The 15,714-nt window shown below is 44.9% G+C and overlaps 1 protein-coding gene across 8 annotated transcripts in view; it reads left to right on the top strand.

Annotated features, from left to right (window-relative positions):
* LOC125705923 (CUGBP Elav-like family member 4) overlaps positions 1-15,714 on the top strand; it is an 83,007-nt gene that overhangs the window by 54,646 nt on the left and 12,647 nt on the right. For 4 of the 8 annotated variants that reach the window (XR_007381771.1, XR_007381772.1, XR_007381770.1 and 1 more), the window contains exons 4-7: positions 4,543-4,671; positions 8,380-8,459; positions 14,009-14,152; positions 14,770-14,917. Coding sequence is in view for 1 of the 8 variants with exons in the window: in XM_048972282.1 (XP_048828239.1) it covers positions 4,543-4,671; positions 8,380-8,459; positions 14,009-14,152; positions 14,770-14,917 (501 nt within the window). In the remaining 7 variants the exon portion in view is untranslated. The remainder of the gene's footprint in view (positions 1-4,542; positions 4,672-8,379; positions 8,460-14,008; positions 14,153-14,769; positions 14,918-15,714) is intronic. The other 4 variants (XR_007381775.1, XR_007381774.1, XR_007381776.1 and 1 more) reach the window with 4 other exon arrangements.

Raw genomic sequence — 15,714 nt, 5'->3', positions numbered from 1 at the left:
GAAGTTCCAAAGCTTAATTCTACACTCCAGTACTGCAATTTGACAATTTGCTTAGATAACAATTTGATTTAAAACATGCCTACATCAGGGTATTAATTTCATAAATAAGTAAGGAATCCTATACCTAACTGATAGAGCTGCTGGCTACATTCCTCTGCTTCTTAACAATCTGGATGCTATCTGGATAATCTGTGCCGAGCTGTAGCTTACACCCAACATTTTTGGTAATCCAAATCTTCTTAAGCAGTCCGCCTTCGGTTACATTCCCAGCCCGGCCTGCCTGTCAAGAAGAGAAAAAGAGAGGAAGAAAAGCGGTGTGAGAGAGAGTTAGCGGAGGGAGGAAAGAGCCTACCCATCATGCTCCACTCTCCCCATTGGGGATCTCGTACCCCTGACCTTGTCGGCTGGTGTTTCACTGAAGAAAATATCAAGCCAGATAATCTGTGATTGGAGATGGCCGTTATCTAAACACAATCTGTTTGTTTGCTCCTTCCTGCTCCTCCCGCCGGAACCTTGGAAAAACAGGGAACACATCCAATTACTGGGGAGATGAGAAGAGACGGCAGGCAGGTCGCAAACCTCATTCGCTTTCATTAAGTGTGATAACAAAGCGTCCCTCCTTTTCCATCAGGGCATAGATCAGTCGCGGCTTTTTCTATGCAACCTTTAAGGGAGGAACTTTATCCCTTTTTCCTTCTTTTTCGCTTCTTCGCCGAGTTTGCCCTTGCAGTCCCCTGGAGGCATGGTAGGCGGAGTCCCTAGGAAGATAGCGCCCCACCCCAGGCTTTGTCCGCCATGTGCGCAGGAACCACAGGTGCTGGTTGGCTGAAAGAGGAGCGGGATCTATCAGTACCTGGGCTCTGCGCGTAGAAATTTAACAGGCACTGTGATGCACGGCAAAATATCGAGCCATTTGTCAGATGTGAGAAAACCATACCTCTGTTTTTTTTTTAAGATTAATATGCTTTGAAACGGTGGAGGAAACTAAGAGTGCGATACATTTCTATAAAATATATAAGCATGGGGTGTCCTGATAAAATGTGCACGCATTTGCTTAGGAATACAAAGAGCACGTTTACCATTTTCCACACTGCCTGACGGTAAATATGCGATACATTCCTCTGTAAGCAAATCAGCATAAATAACTGATATGCAGCTTGTCAGCATCCTTAATAAAGCGCCACATTTGCAAGTCCACCGTTTTTCAGGTTTTATTTTTAGCACCAAAAAAACACGGACATGGCAGCTTTTAAAGGGGAATTCATCGCCAGAAGTTAGTGGTCTCATTAAATTTGGATGCATAATACCATTATATAGTCTTGTTTTTATCTTTTTGGCAGTAATGATCCATGGAAAAATAAAGAGTAAGAACTGGAAAATGATAAGAGAGACGATGCCAGCCGTACACTTCATTAAAAGCTGAACACACTAATTGATAGAGGACAGTCATCAATAATAAAAGATATTTATTTTGCCCTCAACCCTGACCAGGATACATACTCAGAAGATGGATGGCTGGATGGGCAGATATTTATTTTAGTTTATGCAGACTGCCAATGCAAACTTGGACCATGGACGTTTCCTGGTGACATCAGAGGTTGGCCCGTAGGTTATAGGAAGTCAGCTTTGATGAGCAAAATGGACTTTATGTAACTTCCAGATGGAATTCCCAATGAATATAAATTAAAGATATCCATCTAGCAGAGCACATAGGGCAGAGAGCAGTCTGTCACGGGGTATACGTACTCACTCACCATGGACAACTTAGACGAAGCACATTTTTATCGCTGCAGGAGGGAATCCATGCAGAGGAGAACATGCAGACAGCACACACCAAAAAAAGCAGGTGGTAAGAGCTGAACCCCCTCATCCCCCATCCCGGAGGTGCAAGGCTGCAGCGTTACCTGCTCAGCCACCACGTCACGCAAAAGACGCTTTAACAAACCTGGGCTGCATCCACCACCAACGACATATGCTGATGCAACTCCCCCCAAAAAGGCTGGTTTTTATTTTTATTTTTTTTTTGGTAAGACTTTTCAAAAGAACCTGAAATAGCCTCGAACAGCTGCGTGCATGTTTGGAGATGCACTAGGTGAAAGCCGAGTTCGCAGATGACGTGGGCCTGCCTCTGATTTCGTCACTGACTTACTCCGGGGGCACCAGGGTTCCTTACGCAAATAACGGCTTTAAAAAACAGCACATCCTATAGACCTCGATGGCTAAAGCACCTCCTCTCCGACTGGGCAATAGCGTCGCATCAAGCGCCTCGTCTCAGGAAGGGAAATGAATACATCGTTACAAAGGACATCGCCAAGGTGGTGTCATGAGGCACGATCTTCAGAAAGCTGACCTATAGAGATGCTAAGCGCAACAGACGTTTCTTTCCTTCTACAAGCCAGCATGCTGACGTTAAAAAGAGAACAAAAAAAGCAACAACGACCGCAACAAGAAGACATGGCCTACAGACAAACACTATCACCTTCCATAAGGGGAAGTGGCAGTACTCACTGCCGTGTCAGGACCACTTTAGCCTAATATGTTGTGTAGTGAACACCTTTGTCAAATGTCAGCTGTGGTTTTTCAAATGTGATCTCATTTCTATGAACAACGGCAGCCACTCACAGCCCCCTTCAGACCGGAGATGCCCATGAAGTGACATGCAGTCACCTGAGGTCACAAGTAGCAAATTCTGTCAAAGCAACAGGGACGGAAGATGAGAAACCGCAGAGAGCAGTGCGCGGGGGGACGATGCTTTGTAAAATACACACTAAGTTTTCCTAGGGGCTGCATGCCTCAAGAGACTAGAGAATTGGAACGGAGGACCAGAGTCGCCCTTAAAAATGGTTATTTGATGAGATGAGCAGAACTTCAATTTTTATGACATAACACGGCCAGATGAATGTAGCTAACTGGGGAAAGTCGATCCATCACGGTGCCGTGACCACGACGACCCGCCCGGCACACCCTCCTAATCAGACCCCAGGGCCTCCATGTTAATGAACTAAATGAGAAATTGGCTAATTTGCATCTCAGCGGAGCAACATAACAACATGTGGGTTGTTGGAGAAGCCGCCCGGTCTGGAAGCGCGGGTACCACCCACCCCCCACAACCCCCCGCAGCCCGGAGTCTCGTTGCGTGGAGAGGCAGGAGTCTTCCGATCGCATTTATTTCTTCAGCTTTTCAGAAGTGGAGCAGGACGGGACACTACGTGTCAAGGAGGCCCCCCTGGTTTTTATTTTTAGCACGCAACAGGCGACAGGCAGCTGCATCTAATAGGGTCTGGCAGGTACAGGAGACGTCACATCTGTCAGGACCCAGGTGATGGTGCCGCCCCCCCCCTCGCCCGCGGCTCACAGACAAATGACTCACAGGAAAGATCAACAGTGTCGCTTCCAATAAACCCTCCTCCCTCGTCACGCCACTTCGGATGAGTCCCGGCGACGGGCACGGCTGCGGCATGAAGTCAATTTATTCCGCAATTGTAAGGAATAAGAAATAAACTATGCAAGAGAAAAGACGGCAGACGAGCGTCTAATTCGCAAAGAGACAAGGAGGTGGATGAAGGGGTTCCGTTTGCTTGAGCCGCTTGCATTTGTTGTTAATAGCAGAAGACAGATACAGTAACATCCCTGCAGTCCAGTTAAGGTTCTCAGAATCCACCCTCTTCACCAGCACCTCACTGGATGGCGTGTCTTAATCACACAGGGTACAGAAAGGGATGCAAGTATAAGGGATCTGGTTTTTAAACAGTAAGGGGACTTAAATGTTGTAACCATTGATCAGAAGAGCTGACCAACTGCATAAAATCAGAACCTTTATTGGCACACAAATGAGATGAAAACTTTTGTTGGCTCGGCTTCCTAGTGTTGGAGACACCATGACGATTGACAACTAACAATTAGGGCATAACACAGACAGAGAATAAATACTAAAAGCAAGTTACATAACAGAGGAAGAAAGTTTGAGGTATGTAATTAATACTGTAGTTATTCAAGCAGTGCGATACAGAAAGTCATAGGACTACCAACTCCCACGCATCTGCTTCCAGACTCTCACTCAGGAAGGACATCTTATGGTAAATCTATATTACTCCATCACAAACCTAAAATTAGCTATATTAAATGTGTGAGGGCAGTTTGCAAACCTTATGCTATGATTGTTTTCAAGGTAATAAAATTGTTACATACATGTGAATGCGTGCGCAGACTTGTTTCATATTGAAAACCCTGCATGCATATATCTTGATTGGTAGAATTTAAAAGCTTTGTTTTTAATGTGATCTATATTGAGCGCTAATCACATTAACATGCATTTCCTCAATGTTGTTTAATATCCATAGTAATGACTCTTCACTACCAAAGCCATCTGTAACCATGAAGTTGACACAGTAATTGTATAGAAAACATACATATGCACATGTAATACATAATATGCATCACATGCGGTGTCCAAACATAATATGCAAACAGATGCAAAAAATGTGAAACGGGGCATCTAGCTGATGAGGAAGTGATGTCGGCCTTCTCTCCATTTCCCTCCAGAAGACAGGAAGCTGTTCGTGGGCATGCTGGGAAAGCAGCAGGGCGAGGAGGACGTCCGGCGGCTCTTTGAAACCTTCGGCCAGATCGAGGAGTGCACCATCCTCCGAGGTCCTGATGGGGCCAGTAAGGGTCAGCGGTGATACTCCTGCCGTCATCTCCCTGCCCCCCCCGGCCCATGCTTAGCCCTCTGCTCATAATCCGCAGGAAATACAAAACACCAGCAAAAAGCATGTGTATATATGGCAGAAGGAATGGGGATGGGGGTATCGGGGGGGCAAGAGAGGACTCAGAATGAAGCGTACCGCTCAGATATTGTCTACCTGTCTGTCCCTCTTTAATTATTCATATAGTACCAAACGAATGAGTGGCTCTTCTGTACATGGAATTTATCATGGAAAAATCTAATCAAAAATCAAAATTCGACCTCAACAGTAGTCATTTGGGGGTCCATAGTTTTGCACCACCATCCGCTTTCAGGTACAGCTCGCTTCCTCAGGCAGAGTCGGGGTCTTTCCCTCGATCATCTATTCTATCTCTTTTTGTTTGTATCCTTCTGTCTTTGAATAAGTGCACGAGTATTACAGAACAGGATGTGGGGAGTAGTTAGTTGTGTAATATTCATGGGCACTGCAGCCGAGGAATGGGAACAGGAAAGGCTTCCAGCAGGATGTGGAATCCGCCTGGCGACGCACAGCCAGTGCATTTCCTATTCATTCCCAGCCAGTTCCCCAGTATCGCCTGTATCACCAGCGGGCTTCCTGTCCGCTGCCGTTGTCTTACATTGACTGACAGATGATAAAACGCGATGAGCCGCAGGCTGCATCATCCCCTCCCACCCCCACGAACGAGGCGTGCGCTCACAGCCCTCCCCATGCTGTATGCCCATTCATTCCTTCGCTCTGTCCATCAGCACGCACACCTCATACAGGAACATTACTTTTTATTTATTGAGCAGATGCAAAGTGATGGGCACTGTGAAAACTGGGTTAGACAGTCCCGCAAGCAATTGGGGGATAAGGGTCTTGCTCGAGGGCCCAATGGCGAACTCACTTAGCTGATCATAGGATTTGAACCTATGCCCTACTGGACACTGGCTAAACCATGTAACCCACTGAGCCGCACTCCACACCCACGATAGCAAACATGTTCGCATACACGGTCATTACACCAGTCCCTCTGCGGGTCCGGCCTAGATCCTGATTATAAAATAAACCTACCATCAGCAATCTGACAATTACAGCTGAGTACAGCTGTGGGGAAACATTCACGGAACACAACTGGAACTGACGCTGTGAATCGTATCTCATCACCAAGCTGTCAGAGGTGGTTTTCAACTGTAGAGCTCTACACACTCCTCTCCCTCTGCTTATCTAATAAAAAAATGTACGAATTTAATTCCACGGATCCGAACGCAATGTTTGCCATCCGAGATGAACAGTGCGGTGAACCTTGAGAAAAAAGGCGTGTTTTAAAGGCGTCTCCTGTAGGGGCACAGCCACTACACACTTTAAGCGCCGCTCTGACACGCCTGTGCCGTGTGCGATTGCTGCCCCTCCCCCTGAACCCTCATGTCACGCATCACGTGCTCTGGCTCCCCTCTCTCCGCACCCAGCACATTGCCGTGCTTCCCGAGATCTGGGCGGGCATTTATTTTTCACTCGCCGCCGCTTTCAGAGACTGCTTAGCCAGATTAATTGCATCCTTTAGCAAATATACAGCTGTTCGAATCAGTAATCGTTTTTTATTTTTTATTTTAAAAAAAAGAAAAAAAAACAAATGCCCAGTCAAGTTAATCTAAATAAATGTGTCTGCCGAGCAATGAAATAATACAAAGAATGTCAGCATGCATATAAAGTGAGATCCCTATAGCCACTGGTAATTAAAAGATCACATTCTTCATGTGTGTAAATAAGTAATGAGATTCTATGTGTCCAAAACGTTACACTGTAATTCACGGTATTTGCAGAACTAAAGCTACCCCTTTTTTTAAATCAACACTCGAACTATGTTTATGGCTTCCTGGGGTCTGTGGAAGTCTCTGTTTAATGCTTATTAGCTCAACAGACTAGAGTTCATAGAGTGGCAGGTTTTGAGTGCCTCGGCCTGTTAATGATCCGAATGTCCGCGGCGTTTCCAGTCCAGTGCGGGTTCAGCAGGCAGCTCGCTGGCCACACTGCCACAGGTCACTCTCTTCTCCTTGAAACAGTAAAACTATCAAAATGCCAATCACAGCATACACCTTTAGATTATTGATTTTCATTGTTAAGATGCTTAATTCTGGGGCAGACACCTTTATACAAGCTTTTTCTCCCAGTTGTCCTGTTTTTTACATGCTCTGAGAAGAATATTATTATCATCCCAAGTCTTCCACCATAATTTAAGTCCACTACATTCCATCTAGCACCTGACAGGACAGAACACATACAGAAACATCCTCTCCTCTTTAGTCATGTGTGTCCAATTATAACTGACAACGCGAAGCCCCCCCACCCCCCCTCCTCGGGGTATCAAAGGAGGAGCTGTTAGAGAAGGCACACGAAGAAGCGGTCAGGTTCGGTGACGTGCCATATGCCTGTTGGTTTTTTTTTTTTAAACCGTGCAGTGCCGTGAGCTGTTTCACGCAGCTCTGTCTGCTTTGACAGACACTGGTCACCACTGAATCCTTTGCTGAATTCTTAGCAACACATTTATTAACTGATGCCTGCTTAATTTAAGCTGCTCTCCACACGTTTGCCTCAGATGTTATCGATTTGCGTCTCAGAACAGCAGCATTAAGGCTGACTGCATGTATCGCGACAACCACGACATTCTTTGGACATCCTGCACAACTGCATAGATCGTCCATCATGCACTGCAAATTTACTGCACATCTACTCATATACAGTTACACTGTTGAGTTGCACATATATTTCATTTTATTTATTTTACTTAGTTTTTCACATTTAAAGGTAGTAAAATTCAATGCTATATCACCCAGCATGTACATAGATCTCGGCGAGATGATTATGCTGGGATTTTATACATTGCATTTGGAACGGAGTACAAGGCTTCCCCTTCAAGTCATGAACAATACAATATATTCTAGTCTTTATTTTGTAAGCTCTGTTGGTATCCAAGGTAGTGAAAGAGCCAATGTGAGTCTGCAGGATTTAACAATAAATCATATAAAGGGAATTGTATTATAAAATACACATGCTGTAGCTGTTTTTTAATGGTCTTTGCTGGTGTAAAAGCCTAAATGGAGGGACTCCAGGTGTGTACTGCTATAACAGAATGGACTGAGTCTGTACAGGCATTGGTTTATTATTCTTATATATCTCATTCGATGTTTTTTTATGATGGTAAGATTCTGTGCATAAATACCATGTATTAAAATGCATTATCGAAATGCAAAAAAAAAAAATCAATTCATTTTGAAAAATATTGCTTAAGCCGTGCATTTATCTTATTTTAATTGAGTTGGGTTCTCCGTATTTGGATTATCATAACAGATTGCTTTACTATTGTTGTCTTAACCTCTTGCGAAGCCACCACTGTGTGTAAATATTAAACAGATTAATAATCACAAGCAAACTTCTGTTTTAATTACTTTGGAAAGATTCAGAAATGAACGAAGGGGAGTATGCATTGTGTGGTTAATGCATTCATGGCTGTCTGGGGAATTTGCTCATAGGTTACGCATGACTACACTGTGAGTAGCTATTCAGATGGAAATCCATCTCATTTGGATTATTTTAAAAATTATTTAAAGGTAATAAACATGTTTATCTGGTTTTAGGTCAGATAGGCGATTGACGATCCTCACTCATCTTCCCCCACTGTTTTGTTTGTGTGCAGGTTGTGCCTTTGTTAAGTTCTCAAGCCACGCGGAAGCACAGGCAGCCATCAACACCCTGCACGGTGGACAGACCATGCCGGTGAGTGCCGACGTCACCAATTCCACTGGCCAGAAAACACCCAGAGAAACAGGGAACTGAGGCCTTTTTGTGATGCTTTGCTGGCCCTCTTTTAGGCAAAGGTCAGCAGACTTAATTGGCCGAGCCCTGACTGAGGGACACTGACAGATTCTGTTAGCTGATTTTGTTTGGTAAGAGGGCAGAACTGGAATGATTTAAGTGAAAGCTGAAGTCAAGCTGGCCAAATGAATGCAGTCCATATCTGACACCACAAAACGACTGTCAGAGAATCTGAAAGCCACGCAAAGGTCTGCTGGTAAACAATGCTCTTTCTCTCTGTATTGCTGCACCTGCTGTTCTGTAGTGAAGTCCAAGGCTGCTATTAGACAAGTTGGCTAAGGATAATTATTTAACAAGCGTTTTGATAATATCAATGGCCAGGCTAATTTGGACAACACCACGGGCACATAAATGAGCAGGGAGATGTGTTCTGTGCTTGCCACCATCTCTGGGGATGGCTAACATTCATTTTGGTGCTGCAGAGGAGCAGGAAGTCGCAGGCATACATGTAAATAACAGCGATTACAACTTCAGTCTGACTCTCCAAATACCAGAAATGAAAAGTGAAAAGAGCACAAAAAAAGGAAAAGGCAAATTAGTACCCGGATGCATCGAGAGGCACCTTCCCTCGATAATGAGATTTTGTCAATGCGTTTCATATATTGGCCCAGTTTTGTCGTTCTGTATAAAGCCTACAATCTGGCCAGGCAGTGTGTCATTAGGCAAACACTTTGCTAACAGAATGGAGACCCAGCGATTCTGGCCGCAAATGGGGAAAGGGCACGGTGGTTAGCATGTGGGGGCTGGCGATTTGAATCTCACCTCTGCTTTGTGTGTGCAGAGTTTGCTCTGCCTGTGTCACATGGTTTCCTCCTGTAGTCAGTTAGCACATGTGTGGGTCCAGTGATGGACTGGCATCTTATCCGGGGTGCACCCCAGCCTTGTGCCCAATACTGCCCGGGATAGGTTCCAGACCCCCCCCCCCCCCCCATGCCCACGACCCTGCCCAGAATAGGTGGCTGGAAGACGGATGGATGGATGGATGGATGGATGGATGGATGATTCTGGGCATCGTATCCATCCATCATAGCAGATCAGTGGCATTCCAGAGATTCCTATTGTTATGTCGTGTACCATAAAATTGTGCACCCTCCTTCCCCAGCTCTTAAAAGCAAGATTGTGGCTGCAACAGAGTGGCAGTGGAGAAGTCAGTTTACCAGCTCTCTGTACATAGCCAGCACCATAATAAGAGGAAAAAGCCAGACTAACGGGCAAGAAAATCCTCCAGACTTTGGGTTTAGCGCTGTTGACAGTGCAGACCATTCTTTGGACCTCTACCACAACCTCACACAGCTCTGTGTCGTCCCCCTGGAGGGTCCTGCCTGGGGGGGGGGGGGGGGGGTGCAGCCGCCATGCTCCAAAGGGGGGGGGGGGGGGAATTATTGATAAAGAGATCATCCATAAGCGGACGGTGAGCGCTTCCTCGCGGTGTGTTTGTCTGCTGATTTACTCTGCATGCATGTGTTTGTATGTTGGGTTGGAATGGAAAGTCAACACCCCGCACTCGAGGGATTAAGCGCACACCCCGCAGTAGGAGACAGCTGTGATAATGAGCCATTTTTCTCCCCTGGGGGCCCGCGGTGACTTTACCCCACACTGGGAGGATAGGGGCATGCTCCCACACTGTACAAACGGCCTTATGTGCCCCTGAAAAATTCATGCTTAGCAGTGCCAGAGAAAACTACACATTTATTTTCTCATGCTAAATAGAACACATGGGCAAAATATTGTTAAAGATATAATCTCTTGGATTAATTTGAGTTATTATATTGTTGGTTATTTTAATGAAGCATTTTTTAAATATATATTACGACCTATTTCTGCCTGGTTAACAGGTAAATATTACCCACAGAAAGGTAAAGATGCTGCTTATTAATACTTTAGCTTCTGCAGTTGCCAAATCTGCATGTTTTTTTTTTATTATTATTATTTTTTCTCTTGGCCATGGAGACGGCAGCATTTGCCGTTTGTTTAGATCGAATTCATGTTTGAATTCATGTCGAAGCATGCTGGAGCCTTCAGAGATTGCTCAGCTGCATTTACTTATTTATTTATTCTCCTCACAGTGCACTTAAGAAAACTTTCTGCCTCTTTTTAACATAACCTTGTGAATTTTATTTCTCATCGCCTGATTGTTTCTCTGTGCAAATGAGGCGCAGTGGGACAAAGAGGCTTGACAAATGCATGTCAACTTTGTCTTTTGTTGACTGACAGCTTTAACTATTTTTTGTCTCCTCCATGTAAGTATGTTTTGTAACACGTCCTCTTTATTAATTTAAACGGTCTGTAACATCTGGGTATTGGACAGGTCTCGAGGCATTGATAACAAGCTGCAGGAATAAAGAGGAGACCCACAAATGACATTGTACATACAGGGCGTGCATCTCGCCTGAGGATCAGAGGTGGAATTAGGGTCAATAAGGACTAGGCGCATAACCAAATATTCACCCAGGGCCATCAGCCTTGGCTGTTTTAATTTTTGTTTTGTATGTCATGTTCTCAGTTACCCAGTCAGGTTTGCAGATCTGTCCAGCTAATATATTCCTCTGAATGATAAATAAGTAAAATTAAACAGAAACCGAATGTGATGTAAATGCCAGGTATTCTGGGATACCACTGCTGGAGGAAGCTGTTTGCTCAGCAACCGCCTCATTAAAAGTAGCCGCCCGCTTCTTCTGCTGACCCTGGGAAGCTGATGGGGGAGAGGAGCAGGGAAAGGTCGGGCGTTTGGAAAGAATAAAATAACAAAAGGACAAAATAAGAAAAAAAAAAAATACCTGCTTTAACACTGCTTCGGAGTATTGATTCGGCTAATTAAAGGGAGACCTTCGCAAAGGCCTGAGGTCGGCGAAGGATCCGCAGACCTGAATAAATATGGAGCCCATTCTCCACAACGCTGGCTGTGAAGTTCAGCCGATCACACTGACGGGAGGGGGGTGTGGGGACAGGAGAGCGTTTTAAACAAGCCGCCCGGGCTCTGGTGGCTTAGCCTGACCGCCGCATCACATCTAAATTCATAAAGCACGGAGAAATCTGTCCCGCACATTTCAGGAAAAAGACCTGAAAGAAGTTGCAGTTTGAGATGTGTGCTGCCGATCCCTATAGAACATCCGTCACTTCCCTCGGAGCTGCCTTGAAAATAAGACATTCCTATGAAAATAATTATATTGATTACTTACATACATGTCAAAAATACAAAGGAAAAATTATTTCAAAGCACATGTATTTGTATAGAATAAATGTAAATTTAAATAAATGTAACTGTTCAGTGTCATTAGAATCTCCTTCCTGCCGACTTTCAATGTCACATTATTTTATTCATCATTAACATTATTATTAGCATGACAGACCGAACGGGCCGCAGTTCTTTGTGTCGCAGGAGAGAGAAGCATATGAGCAGAAATGCCAGACACCTGTAGAAAAATGATTCCCGTGACAGAGATTCTTGTCAAAAGTGACGCGCCGCCGGGAAGCTGAGACCTGCCGTCACACTGTATGTACGTGACGCGCCTCCGTCATCAGCCCTCATGACTGACATCTGTTTACGCCTCTCCTGCTATTTACTTGTTGAAACAACCGCAGATAGAATCATTATTTTAAGCAGTATGGGGGAGGTGTACCTTATGTTAACAAATTATTTGTTATTGAAGCGAAGGCCTGCCACGTTGCTGCAATTTAATTTTACAGGCGCGCGAGTGAAGGTGTTCATTTGAATTTTTATGCCTGACTTTACGCATTATTTTTTCCATGCATCGCATGCTGACAACCACGGGCCCTCTCTAAAATGCTTCATATTTTATTCAGAACTATTGGACGGCTTGATGCCAGCAGATCATAAATTGTGAGGTTAATAGTAAGTGTAGCAAAATGCCCGAACATAAGGGTAATGGTGAGTAAAAACTTTATAGATGTTATAGCAAAGAGGTAAGAATGGCGATAAAACTGTTTAGATACAAAAGCTGAATGTTTTATTTTTTTTGCAGAGTTTTGCGTTTCTTTATTCGGAAACAATTGCGAAGGCTTTAAAGTGAAGGTTTACTGACCGTCTCCAGTCGCAGACATTACAAAATTCAGAGTGCTGCTTTTAATTCCGCTTGCTGTGTATTTCAGTATCTTGTTTGTCTTGGAACTTTAAAAGTTTTTGTCATCTTTGTTTTTAATCTTTTGTTGTACGCGCTTAAGGGAATGGCTGTTCCTCTCTGTGCTGTTCTGCCACCAATAGAAATTCCGCAGTAACATTGTATCGGGCCACAGAACATCCAGTGGAGCGTAAAAGTCTGTCTGAGGAAAACCGGTCACACGGCCACCACTGCTGGTGTTGACCTTAGAACTCGGCACAAAATCATATTGGGAAGGATTAATTCGTGGTTAGTTGTCATTATTTCTGCAGACATCCATAGTTTTGCTTTACTTTGTATATTAGTCTCTGTTCTTGCTTTGTTCGGTCAATGATTCAATTACATGGTGTTTTAGGAGCACAGAATCAATACAATACAATATGAGAACAATATCAATAGACCATATCACACACGAGGTGGCAAGCCATTTGTCAATGTGGCGCAGTGGAGAAAAAGCAAACATTTTTGGTGGAAAAAAATGATGGTCTTTTGTATTCTGCAGAACGTCAGAAGGAAGCAAGACGATTATAGTATGATCTGAGGTGCACAGGGCTTAGCATCGTAACCAACAGGTGGACTGCAGCATCTGATAAAAAGTACAGAGATAGATGCTTTATTTAGTTCATTTACTGTACCAGTCAAAAGTCTGAACACACCTACTGAAAATCATTTGTTTTTGAACAAGATAACAACCCTAAGCAAACCTCGAGGTCATGTAAGTACTGTATTATGTTCTCAATAAGGAAAGATATGGAGTACTGTGACAGATGACCTGGCCTCCACCCTAAACCTAAACCCTACAGAGCAGGTTTGGGATGAGTTGGATTGAAGAGTAAGAATAAGGGAGCCAACTTGTGCCCAGACCTTGTAGAAACACCTTCAGGACTGTTGGAGAAACTTTCCAAGTATCTACTGGACACTGGTTGACAGAATGCCAAGAGTCATCATAGCAACAGTCATCATGCTGTCATCATAGCAAAAGGAGGCTGTTTTGAAGGGTCTCAAATTTTGAGATGTTGAACACTTGCCTTGGTCATTTCAGCAATTGATATGCATTACTCCATTGCTTCGAGGTCTCTATAAGGTGAGTAGCACACAGTAGGTGTGTCCATTTCTGTCACATGACTTTTTACCTATTTACTTCACTTATTCTGACCATTAATGACCACAGTTAGTCAACATGCGTGCATCAGCTTCAGTTTCTGTGACCTTACATATGATTCGTTTCAGTGCTAGAGGTCCTCCACTGCCACCATAGGATGATGGCTCTTCTCCACTCTTCTTGAAGTGTGCAGACTCATCGGTCACCATGCTGTGTGTGTCTCCCTCCAGGGGGCCTCATCCAGCCTGGTGGTTAAGTTCGCGGACACGGATAAGGAGCGAACTCTGCGCAGGATGCACCAGATGGCCGGTCAGCTTGGCATCTTCAGCCCCATGACTGTGCAGTTTGGAGCTTACGGGGCCTACACTCATGCTGTAAGTCCGGGGTGGGCAGGTCTGGTCCTGGAGCTCTTCGCGTCTGTTGGGCTTAAGCATCGACCAAATGAACAGACGTTATACATATATTGTAGAATGGGGCTCTTGTAATGTCTCCTATGAAGTGACAGGCACATGTAGACAACATCATGAGGGGTTTGCATATTAATATATGAAGAGAATCATATCTTTCAGTTCTAGACAAACTTGCTTTTCAAAGAAGGTTTTCTTTGTATGTCAGCTTGCTAATCAGCCTGGCAGTAATGAGCAGAATCCTAAAAAGAAAGGGAATTAGTGCAGGAACACAAAGTTATCTTAACAACCTCTTGGCATCTTGTTCACATTGGGTGTCTTTGACATCCTTCTACAAATCCAAAGTATGAAGGGGATGCTCCTCACTTACTGATGGGGTCTTTGTAAGCCATGCTTCCACGTCCGACAGGCCGTACTTGAGTAACTTGTATTTGGCTGTACTAGGCACACGTCTGAATGAGCTTAGATTAGCAGGGGAATGTTTCTGGGTATTCCGGACTCTTCCGATGCCTTCGTGATTTTACTGGTGGCTTTACATGAGCCGTGTTGTTACACTTATGGTGCACGTCTTCTGGATCTTGCAGCAGATGATGCAGCAGCAGGCGGCTCTCATGGCGGCCGCCCAGGGAACCTACCTGAACCCCATGGCTGCCATCGCCGCCGCTCAGATGCAGCAAATGGCGACTTTCAATGTTAACGGCCTCGTAGCTGCCCCCATGACGCCTTCTTCAGGTACGCCGTGTCCGTCCCACCCCTCCGACAGTTTAACACTGTATTTCAACACTGCTTCTGGAAAACGCCGTGGAAAACGGGACAAAGCCACAGTGGCCCGGATGTCAGAGAAGTGGGATGGGGGCTTTTGGGTGGTCAGGGAGTTTCCTCACAGTGGGAGAGCGTCGGACAGTAGCTGAGAAACCCACTAATTGCCACTGGGGGCCAGTTTGCTGATGCCGCCGGTGTCGCGTCTGTCTCATTTATCATGCCAGCCCAGGTAAAAGGTCACAGAGTGCCAAATATGGAGGAAATAAACAGGGCCGGAGACAAGCCTCGCTTTCGGGACCGAGGAGTGATGAGACCTTTGTCCTGCCATTTTGCCCCCAAGAATGGTCAGACAGTAAATGAGCCCCTGAGGGTCAACGTTTCGCTCCTGTACACCAAGACACCCAAAGCATTCATGAAGATAGGATTGATGACTGAGTTTTCCTGCTGTGAGGTCCACAGTAAGAACAGACGTTGATGGCACAGGAACTTGGCTTGAACATTTTTAGATCTTTCCTCGCCACGTCACACAGCCCAAACTGTCGATTTGGTGTTCAGTGGACCTGAAGCCAATCTGATGACCTTGAGGGAGAATGTCATCATCTTTCCAAGAATGGCAAAGGATTTTGTTAGAGATGGAACCTGGCCTCCTCCTTGCCTGCTGCCCGGTATCTATCCCTGTGATACGTGGCTGTCGATCTGTCGGGGCACTAACTGCTTCAGGACACATTCATTAAATGAAATGTCTCCACCAGTCTGTGAATAGTACA

This window comes from Brienomyrus brachyistius, chromosome 13 (assembly GCF_023856365.1).
Source record: "Brienomyrus brachyistius isolate T26 chromosome 13, BBRACH_0.4, whole genome shotgun sequence".
Classification (NCBI taxonomy): Eukaryota; Metazoa; Chordata; class Actinopteri; order Osteoglossiformes; family Mormyridae; genus Brienomyrus; species Brienomyrus brachyistius.
This window is presented reverse-complemented; position numbering and strand designations above follow the sequence as displayed.